General features: G+C 31.9%; 1 protein-coding gene across 1 annotated transcript; it reads left to right on the top strand.

The window, feature by feature from the left end:
* The first annotated feature begins 6,716 nt into the window (after positions 1–6,716).
* Positions 6,717–10,013, top strand: LOC139865019 (phosphatidylinositol 4-kinase gamma 5-like). The gene is made up of 2 exons (XM_071853572.1): positions 6,717–6,890; positions 7,795–10,013. The coding sequence occupies exon 2, from the start codon at positions 7,976–7,978 to the stop codon at positions 9,938–9,940; it is 1,965 nt and encodes a 654-aa protein (XP_071709673.1). The 5' UTR covers positions 6,717–6,890; positions 7,795–7,975; the 3' UTR covers positions 9,941–10,013.
* The last annotated feature ends 1,853 nt before the right edge of the window (positions 10,014–11,866 follow it).

Here is an 11,866-nt window from a genome sequence, read left to right as displayed (position 1 = left end):
CGCGTCAAAAAATGTCGAAAAATAAAAAGGCAAAAAATAATAGGCGTCGAAAAATAAAAATAAGAAAGTAGCGCGTCTAAACTTAAAAAGGCACTAAAAACTAAAAATTAAAAGTTGCGTCTAAAAATATTAAGGCTTAATAGAAATACTATATCCCAAATGGCAATAACTTAAAAAGGAACTAAAACTTAAAAAGGCGTCGCAAAATTCTAAAGCACCTAAATCTTAGTCTAAAGAAAAAGCACTTAAGGGATTTTACGGCAAAGCCTAAAAATCTAGAAGTAAAAATAACTATGGCAAAAACTATGACTTAAAACTAAATACGAACGATAAAAAAAACAAATTATGCTAAAACAAATAAAAAGATACAAAATATAAAAATAAACTTAGAGTTTATAAAATTATAATTTTTATAAAAATATTATTTTTATATTATTTATTTTATAAAAGTATTAATTTATATATTTATTTAAACTAATTAAACTTAAAAATACAAATTAATTAATAAAACTAAACTAAATAATAAAATACTAAAAACCTAATTAGGGTTTAATTATAATAAATAATAAAACACCGTAATAAATGCGAAACTAGGGTTGATCAGGCGTGTCAGGGTACTTCCGCGAGTGCGAATGACCCCAGTTCAAATACTCCGCGAGTCGCGGAGGGTTCAGTTTCAGCTGAGAAAGGTTCGATTTTTATGCATGTTCAGATTTTTTATTTTTTTATTTTTTATTTTTACTTTTTCTGTTTTTCTATTTTATAAAATATAAAAAATATAAATATAACTTAAATAAAAATTTAATTTTAAAACTAAAATAAAAATACTTATTTACTATATAAATATTATAAACTCTTAAAAATATTTATGTTATTTACTATAATAAAAATTGATAGATATATTTAAATATATAAAATGACTATATTTATGTTATATATAAACATGTATAGGTGTTGGAAGTCGCTTTGGGTCAAATTGACTTTTGTTGACTTTTGCATGATAATCTCGAGCATTAGGATTGTGATACACTATGACTTGACCTAAATTGTTAGACAGATTTTGACCAACATATAAATATATATACTTAATATAGGTTCGTGAATCCAGGGCCAACCTTGCACTTGTTCAGTGCCGTCATATGCATTATTGCTATGAAATACAGTTTTATGAGTTTCATTTGCTCCCCTTTTAAATGCTTTTGCAATATATATTTTTGGGACTGAGAATACATGCGCTTTTATAAATGATTTACAAAATAGACATAAGTACTCGAAACTACATTCTATGGTTGGATTATTATTACCGAATATCACCCTTTTTAGCTTGGTAACCTAAGAATTAGGTAGGCCAGAGGTTCTGTTCCTAAATGACGCGAATCCTAAAGATAGATCTATTGGACCTAACAACCCCCATTCAGGTTATGGATGGCTTTAGTACTTCGAGATTATTATTATACAGACGAGAGGTTCTGTTTGGGGATATTCTATGTATTAAAGTTAATGTTGGTTACCAGGTGTTCAATCCATATGAATGATTTTATCTTTATGCAGATGAGAGGTTCTGCTTATAAATATGAAAATCTTGTGGTCTATTAAAATTATGGATATGATCGATTATGATAAACTAATGAACTCACCAACCTTTTGGTTGACACTTTAAAGCATGTTTATTCTCAGGATTGAAAGAAATCTTTCGCTGTGCATTTGCTCAATTTAAAGATATTACTTGGAGTCATTCATCGCATATTTCAAAAGACGTTGCATTCAAGTCATTGAGTTCAGTAAAGATTATTATTAAGTAAATGACAGATTAGATCATTTATAGTTGGATATTATGAAATGGTATGCATGCCTGTCAACTTTCGATGTAATGAAAGTTTGTCTTTTAAAACGAATGCAATGTTTGTAAAATGTATCATATATAGGTCAAATACCTCGCAATGTAATCATATGTTATTATATTCGTTCTTATGGATTAGGACGGGTCTTTACACACCTCTCCACGTGTGTCAATTGACTGAAACCACGATCCCTGTTCCTGACTTTTTTGCCTCTATAAAGCTCACATCTGATTCTTTTTCTTTTGTTTTTGGGCTGTTTTAAATGGGCTCATTTTAATGAATTGAGCAACAAAGGATCCTCTTGGGCTTATAAAGTCTTGATATTATACCTCAAATAGCTTACCTACAACAACATAAAAACGTGAGGTAATTTAAATCATTGTAAACTGACTTTAATGACCACATATGTACAAAGCCTAACTTGCATCACTTTACATAAATAAAATTATAATCCGCCAATTAAAGTCAATGTTAAATATAAAACATGAAGGAATAAGAACAAATAATATGCATGATTTAAACTTATCAATATTTTATAACTTCATATGATATAAAAATATCATAAATAAAATAATTTGGATTTAAAAAATCTCAAAAGTCTAATCGTTGGTTTGAAAACCGAAATGATTCGCCAGATAGTAATTCACGATACGTAGAAACGTATAATTTTAAATACGAATACATTGATGTTATGCGAGGCGTATATGAAATAGCTTATATTTTACTAGGAAATACTATTAAATATGATACAATTTTACACAAGATATTTATTTATTTATAGAATGGATATACCTAAACCTTGCTACAACACTTATAGGCAGTGTACCTAATCGTACAGTAGTGTAGTTTTTAGTAAGTCCGGTTCGTTCCACAGGAAAATCTTTTAAACAAAGCTTAACGCTATATTAGTTTTATCTTATAAAAATACAAATATATATAAGTAATATTATTATTATAAAAAGGGGGTTTTTACCGTTTAATGACCGGTTTGTCGATTTTTAAAACTTTTAGTCGCAGTTAAAACCTAATGTAAAATATTAGATAAATAAAAGACTTAATTTAAAGCGTAAAGTAAATAACGATAATGAAATTGCGAATAATAAAAGTGCGATAAAATAAACTTGCGATAATTAAAGAGTACGATAATTAAAAGTGCAATTAAATAAAATAACAATAAATAAAAGTGCAATAATTAGAAGTGCAATTAAATATGAAAATAAAGGAATTATGCTTATTTAAACTTCCGTAATCATGATGTTTGACGTGTTGATTTTAGTTTATTCCCATGGGTTAATTGTTCTTTGTCCTGGATTATTTAATATGTCCGTCTGGTTTTTGTCCATAACAGTCCATCAGTCATAAATATAAAGTGCGAGTGTCCTCGTCAAATTATCCTTATACCTGAAGTTAAATATTCCAACTAATTGGGGACTTAAACTGTAACAAGGTCTTAATACTTTGTTTAATAATTACACCAGGATATCGACTGCGTGTAATCCAAGGTTTTAATACTTTGTTATCAATTATGCCAAGTGTCCTTGTACATAATTTCACCCCTGTTTTAATAATTCCATAGACTATTAATCCATTCCCGTGTCCGGTTAAATGAACGATTATTCGTACATATAAATATCCCGCTCATCGTGTCCGATCGAGTGTATATGGTTATTTATAGGTACGTCCAATTGTAAATCTTTATATTAAAATTAACAAACTATCATTTAGTTAAACAAATATAAAGCCCATAGTCTAATTTCCACAAGTGTCGTTCTTTTGTCCAAACCCCAATTATGGTACAAAGCCCAATTACTCAATTTTAGTATTTAGCCCAACATCATGATTACTTTGTTTTAAATAAGCATAATAATAACTTAGCTACGAGACATTAATTTAAAAAGGAGAACATAACTTACACTGATTATTTATCGCGTAGTGTTACACGGACAGAATTTCGACTTCAAAAACCCGTAAAATAACCTTAACATAACCCAAACTAACTAATATAAAACTAACCTATACTAAATATATATATATATATATATATATATATATATATATATATATATATATATATATATATATATATATATATATATATATATATATATATATATATATATATATATATATATATATTATTACAGAGGGAGTATTATTTATTTTTTTTGTATATGTAACTCGGCAGAAGCTCGTTGCATTTATAGGACATTTCTGATTTTGGCTGCTCCGCGAGTGCGGAGATTTAAGCCTTCACAGCTCCGCGAGTGCGGAGTTCCCTGGGCCAGCTCACCAATTTTTGGCCATTTGCTTGTCGACGTTTTATTTAAATATATATAATATATAAATAATTTATATAATTATTTAAATATTATATTATATTCTTGTGCATAGTTGATTCATAATTTTTAGTCCGTTGTGTCGGGCGTTGATAGTTGGCTCAGGTCCCGGTTCCGGATTTTCGAACGTCCTTTCGTATAATTTAATATCTTGTACTTTGCGTTCCACAACTTGTACTCTTGTAATTTTTAGACGTTTCTTATCAATAAATTGAACCACTTGGATTGCATCTTGTAAATTTGAGCTTTTTGGACGGTTTTGTCTACGAATCTTCGTTTTCGCCTTTGTCTTCGCACTTATTTAATTAAACGAATATTACTTGAAAATAGAACAATTGCAACTGAAAACTTTACATATTGGAAGGATATTGCTACTAAATATATGTTCATTTGGAGCACTATCATACATATATTCATATAACACATAATAAGGAATATATTATTACTAAACTAATAATATAAGTCATAGAAATGACGTGGCATGAATATCAATTAACGGACGTTAAATACTAACGGAAAAAGATAACAGAAAAAGTAGGGTCGTGACACATATGTACAAACTTTAAAACATATTGTACAATCTTTTACAAAACACTCCATGAACACATGTACAAACTTTGAAGTATATTGTACAACCATCATATAAAAAATTGTATTTTAGTTGTTTAAAAAAAATTAAAGAGGCATTTGTTATTACTAAAAATAATTATTAAAAATATAAATACTCAATTTTAGAGGAAACTTTATTATTATTATATTCAGATTATTCAGATATGTGTTCTCTTTACAATATTAATTACGTTACATATGTATGCGGAATATATGTCTTAATAAAATGTTGTAATGTAGCTTTTATGACAAGAAAAACAATAATTGTGATGAAAATTGGAAGAAAGTTGTAGGAGAATAAATGTAGTTCATTTATCCTGACCAAGTTAAGTATATCAATATGTTTGTAAAATCAACGACAAGTTTCTTAGTCAGAATATGTGATTTTACGGGTCATTAAACTGAATAACTTTAGCATTTACGTTTACTTAATAACTAAAACTAACATTAAACTATTTCGTTTAAACAAACCTGTGGTTCTACGGGTCATTTCACTAGTATCTCTTAAATCTTTTACAAAGTAATACAATAATAATAATAATAAAAATAATAATAATAATAATAATAATAATAATAATAATAATAATAATAATAATAATAATAATAATAATAATAATAACTAGTCCGAGCTAGCCCGCGCGTTACGGCGGGGGCTTTCGGGCTGTGTATTCATATTTAAAGTAGCGTTGTGTATTTACAAAGGGGAACACGGCTCATGTGTTAAGCACCGTTTTAGATGTCGTTGTGTTAAGTGTTTTTTAAAAAGTATCCGTTTCGAACGTAGTTAGTTTTGTTTTGTCCAATAAATTTTTTCGAGTGTAATGGTGTTGTCGGAAAAATTTAACTCGCGGCGAGCAGAAAGATACGGGCTGTCGTTGTGTTTAGCGTTTTTTAAAAAGTGTCCGTTTTGAACGTGGTTAGTTTCGTTTTGTTCATAAAATTATTTCGAGTCTGACGCTGCCGTCGAAAAAATTTAACTCGTGGCGAGCGAGAAGATTCAGATTGTCGTTGTGTTTAGCATTTTTTAAAAATTGTCCGTTTCGCGTATAGTTAGTCCCGTTGGGTTCGTAAGATTTTTCGTAATTGAACGGTGGTCTCGAAAAAAATTAACTCGCACCGAGCGAGAAGATAGGGCCCGTTATAAATTCGGGTGGAATTAGTTTCTTTTATTTTAATAAAATTATATATTTATACTTTTAACCCCTGAGAAAGTGTAAATTTGAGGGGTCGTTCTGTAAATATAGGTGAAGTTGAGAGACCCTTTGTAATGTGAACGCAAACTCAAAACTACAATCCAATATAACTAAAACTACATACATTTTCACCACATTTTATATGTTTGTAATGTGAACGCAAACTCAAGACTACAATCCAATATAACTAAAACTACATATATTTCCACCACATTTAGTATATAAGGGTTAATAATTACGTAGTAATTAATTATTAATAATAATAATAATAATAATAATAATAATAATAATAATAATAATAATAATAATAATTTATACTTTTGAGATAATTCCAAATAACCTTTTAATTATTTAATAATAATAATAATAATAATAATAATAATAATAATAATATAATAATAATAATAATAATTCAAATAAAATAAAAGCTTTGAGCTTAACCTTTAATCTTTTAAATAACAAAATATAATATTAATATTTAATATTAATCATTATATCATAATTATACTCGTAATAAATAAATAATGGAGAGTGATATGTGCTCAACTCATTTTTATTATGTACACAATCATTATGCTTATAGTGTTGTAGTGTTGAAGGTACTTAACAAAAATGAGTTTTGTAATCACCCATAAATAATATCATATCCATTTTGTTTCCCTATTGCCAAACGCACCCCTATATAGATAACGATCATAGACGTAGATGTTTTTAGAGAGAAAGCCAAAATAGGGGCTTTTGTTAGAGCGAGAAAAAACAAAATAACAACGACAACAACAAACGGGGAGAAAAAAGGGTTTTGTCTTTCTCTTCTCTCCTTCCTCAATCTTCATTAATTCAATTCATTCTCTGTTATTCGGATCTTAATTCTTCTATTCGGGTCTTATTCTGCCTACGGATCTGTTCATCTGGTATGTTTCTTGTTTTTGCTGGATTTTATCCATCCCAATATCCTATTTTTGTTACATTTTTTGATTTAATTATTGATTTGGAGCTTCATTCCTAGCTTGTTATGATTTTATATGTGTTAATTTTATCATATTTTAAGACTTTCTATTTTACTTTTTGATTTGTGGGTGTTCACCAGACACCAAATATTTGTGAAAAGTCCTGAGAGAGTCCGATTTATATAAATATAAATGAATAATATTGAAAATCTGTATTTTATAATTTGTGTGTTTGTAATGGTGGTATTGTTATAAATTGTTGCTTTTTGCATACTAGATCTAAGAAAAATTGACATATGTTTTCTTTTATATTTTTATAATTGGAATTGGATAATTGGAAGATATCAGCACATGTTAATGTTTGCTGAGCATAATTTATAGGTATTGTGATGAAGATATTAAATTATTATTATTATTAAGAGTAGCTAGCTCACAACTCAACGAACTAATGTATAAATTGGTTTTAATAAATAAATTTTTGTTAATTAAAGAAAATATTAACCATTGGGATTAGTATATTAGAGCTCACGGTATCCGTGGTCGATTTCACCTCGACTAAGGACACCGGAAGAAAATGGATACCGGCTCAGTGTCGATTTCGGGGTGGTTGGCCATCGTCTCCCCTCCGACGGTGGTTTCAACTATTTTTTTTTTCTTTTCTAATTATTCTATTTTCCTATTGGTCCACAACTAAAATCGACCCTGAAATAGACACTGAACGACACCCCCACTTTAATCAATTTCAAAGTCCATTTTCGACACTGAAATGGACCTTGGCATAGGGACACGGACACCTCATGCTCTTAGTATTATATAATTTAAGATTATTTCTGCTAGGGGCTGATTGTGTTTATGTTACTGTGTACAGATGGGCAGAACAGATTGATCTGAATCTGTAACATGGGTCATTCTATTATGTGAAAATTTTGAAGATTTGAGAGCTCATTTAGGTGCTTGATGATTGTTTGTACACCATAATCATTCATTTGCAGCTTCTTTTTGGGTTTTGATTTGGTTCAAGGACACATATAGTTGTCTACATTTGGTTCATGTCGGCTAACCGAGACAGCCCGGTTCAAACCCAAATGGCCGTTTCGATTTTCAGAAGCCCGTTAGGGGCAGAGTACCATGGTAAGAGTAGGATTGAGGGGGCAAAAGCCACCGGCAGAAGACGAGTGTTTGTTCAAACTGAAACGGGCTGTGTTTTAGGTATGGAGATCGATCGAAGCGATAACGCTCATATGGTTAAACGAAGGTTACAGATTGCTTTAAACGTTCCGTTTGAAGAGAGTTCTTTAAGTTTTGGTGACATGGTTTTGAACAACGATTTAAGTGCTGTTCGTAACGATTCACCACTTCTTTTTACTAGAAACGCGTTACATCGAAGCTCTTCGACCCCTTGTTTATCTCCATTTGGTAAAGATCTACAACAGAAAGATCAGAGTGGGCCCGTTGAGATATTGGGTCACGCGGGTAGTTTTGTTAGAACGAAACAAATCGTTGATGAGGTTGTGAACGCGATTAAGAACGGTGTTGACCCGGTTCCGGTACACGGTGGACTTGGCGGTGCGTATTACTTTAAAAATATTAAAGGTGAGAGTGTTGCGATAGTGAAACCGACCGATGAAGAACCGTTTGCTCCGAATAACCCGAAAGGGTTTGTGGGTAAAGCTCTGGGTCAACCCGGGTTGAAGCGTTCAGTTCGTGTTGGTGAAACTGGTTTTCGAGAGGTGGCTGCCTTTCTTCTTGATTATGATCATTTTGCCAATGTGCCTCCGACTGCATTGGTCAAAATCACACATTCGATATTCAATGTCAATGATGACGTCAGCAAAAACATAAACAATAACAACACCAACATCAATAAGAAGATTCAAAGAAAGAAGAAACTTTATAGTAAAATTGCTTCGTTGCAGCAGTTTATAGCGCATGATTTTGATGCGAGTGATCATGGAACATCGAGTTTTCCAGTGTCCGTTGTTCATCGAATCGGTATATTAGACGTAAGGATTTTTAACACCGATCGACATGCGGGTAATTTACTAGTTAGAAAGATGAACAATGATGAAGTTGGGAGATTTAGTGAAGTTGAACTCATACCAATCGATCACGGCCTATGTTTACCTGAAAATTTGGAGGATCCGTATTTCGAGTGGATCCATTGGCCTCAATCTTCGATCCCGTTTTCGGAAGATGAACTCGAGTATATTGAAAAACTTGACCCGTATGGTGACTCGGATATGTTAAAAACCGAACTTCCAATGATCCGAGAAGCTTGTTTACGGGTTCTTGTTTTATGCACGGTTTTTTTAAAGGAAGCGGCTTCTTATGGTTTGTGTCTTGCGGAAATTGGTGAAATGATGAGTCGGGAATTTCGATGTGGTGAAGAAGAACCGAGCGAACTCGAGGTTTTATGTATGGACGCGAGAAAAGTTGTAGCCGAAAAAGAGACGGAAATGGCGGTTTTGTCTCCAAAATGTGATGATTTCGAAGATGGATTTCAGTTTGATATTGATTGTGATGAGTCAGCGTTTGATTTAACTCCGAAATTGTCAAACGATAGCTTCGTGAACACGTCACTACCTTATCAATTTGGGTATGGGCGAAACCCGCTTACTAAGCTTGAAGAAACGATTGAAGAGGAGGAGGAGGAGGAAGGAAGTGACGAGGAGACGAATGAGGTTGTACCTTATGCATCTACGGTGGTACCTTCTGTTTCAAAGCTTTCGATTTCTCTTACAAATAGTTGTAGCTTGGGTGATAAAGGTAAGAAAACGAAGGTAGAAAGCAATGGTGGGTTTGTGGGTGTGACTTCATCGTCTGGACATAAGAGTGCGAATGAGATGTTGCCAGCTGGCACTAATTTTGTGAAGTTCGATGATATGAATGAAGAAGAATGGAGTGCGTTTCTTGATATTTTTCAAGATCTGCTACACGATGCATTTGCAAAGCGAAAGTCGATTGTAATGGGGCAGAAACCGAGACAGAGGCTCGGGACTTCATGCCAGTTTTGAGAGATATTATTATGGATTATGAGGTACTGAAATATTATGTTACTGGTTATATGAGTTTGACTTTGAATAAGTTTGACTTTGAATAAGTTTGACTTGCATTCGTATTTAGTTTTTAGAATTTCAGCAGAGTAGGGTTTGTTTTAGTTAAATCTTAAAGGATAGTGTATGCCTGTATGGTATGTAAATAGTCATGAAGAGCTGCATTTAGTTGGTTAAGATTCAGGTTGAACTTTAGTTGTATTTTTTTCTTCTTTTCTTTCTGCGTTACTGTTTCGCTTCTTGGCGACTTGTTTATAAAGAATAATATTTGGAACGAAAATCTCTTAGTAAAAGTTTGCGTTTTTGTGTTGTCGAAATCTAGATGATGCTTATATGCTGTCTTTGATTTGGAACACTTCTGTCTGGATGCATTATCTTGTTTTTTTTGGAACCGAAAAGTTCCTAAAAAAAGTTTATGAATAATTAGAAATGTTTATGTTTATCATCCAAGTTAAGGTTACTTTGGGTGTTGAGGTGTAGGTGTTATAACAAAATTAGGAATGATTAATATTTGGGTCGGACCAAGGTTTTGTGCTGATAGGTTATATTTTAGGTATTGATGATGATGGTTATGCAAGTATAATTGTGTAAAATTGATCTGAATGCTTAATCTACAACTGCTTTAAATCTTTGAAAATTGGAAGGTACATATTTCCTTTTACAAAAGCTGGTGATATTCAAGGTTCCAAAAAACGCTAATCGGAGATTAATTGGTTGGGACCTTAAGAGGATTAATCGGATGTTGATCAAAGTTGACTTTTACAGATTTTCCGGCCGTTTTTTAACAGTTTCCAGAATTTTTACCTTTTCCGGCCGATTACCGATTAATTTGAAGGATGAATCGGAGACTTAAAAAAAAAAAAGAAAAAGAAAAAAAGAAAGGAGTAATCGGCGATTAATGGGGGATTAATCCCGTTTTTTAGAACACTGGTGATAATAATGGTGTTGGCTCTTTTGGCATCTTTCTACGATTTTTGGTAGTACTTTGTTACTTTTGATAACATATCTGATAAATACAACACTTTAAATAATAGCAGTCAGGACGGCCCCATTGTTATTACTGCCTTTGTTAGCTTTAGAAATAAATAAGCTTTCAAGGTTGTGTAACTTATATTTTTCAAAAGAGTTCATTTTGATCGGAGATCGAGAACTGAATTTGAAACTATAAGACATGGTGAGAGAGAACCCGAGCTGAGTCTATTACATGTAGGACGCAATTGTATAACTGGACTTGGGTGACTTTGTGATTCGCCTATTATCGGGATCAAGGTTGAAAACGGTGTGAGACGGAGACGAGTACGCCAGAACCTCGAAAGGTCGAGTCGGTATTAATAAGATGATAGTGAATTTAGTTTAAATAATACCTATATAACCTTTACCAACATTTTCTATTGTTATAATGTATTAGTTAATTTATCTTTAAGTGATACAGAGTACTATGTAAGTCGGTGTTTTTCCCCGCTAATTTTTAAATGGGTTTGTCATTTTCCTTTACACTAAAACAAGGCCGGACGAAAAATTGACTTTTGACCAACCTTGACCGACTTTTCTCAACTTTAACATGCCTTTTTAAACGTTGACTGACAAGTTAGACGTTTTTGGGTGAAATGGGATGGGCTAGTTACCGAACCACCGCAACCGTCATTCGCAACCAGGATCAGATATTATTCATTTGTTACATGCACCGTATGAATATCTAACACAATGGTTATACATGCGTTTAAAGGTTCGTATATAAACCATAGATCTTTTCAAGATAGCGAAATTCAGTATCCATGACAGTTTCGTATAACTTCAAAGTTCCCACATCGAACCTTCAAACACGAGTAGCCGAGATTGAAGGCTTGGAATCTGGATACGCGTATTTCAATTCTTTTGAAACAGTAT

The sequence above is a fragment of the Rutidosis leptorrhynchoides genome, chromosome 8 (genome assembly GCF_046630445.1).
Source record: "Rutidosis leptorrhynchoides isolate AG116_Rl617_1_P2 chromosome 8, CSIRO_AGI_Rlap_v1, whole genome shotgun sequence".
NCBI lineage: Eukaryota > Viridiplantae > Streptophyta > Magnoliopsida > Asterales > Asteraceae > Rutidosis > Rutidosis leptorrhynchoides.
This window is presented reverse-complemented; position numbering and strand designations above follow the sequence as displayed.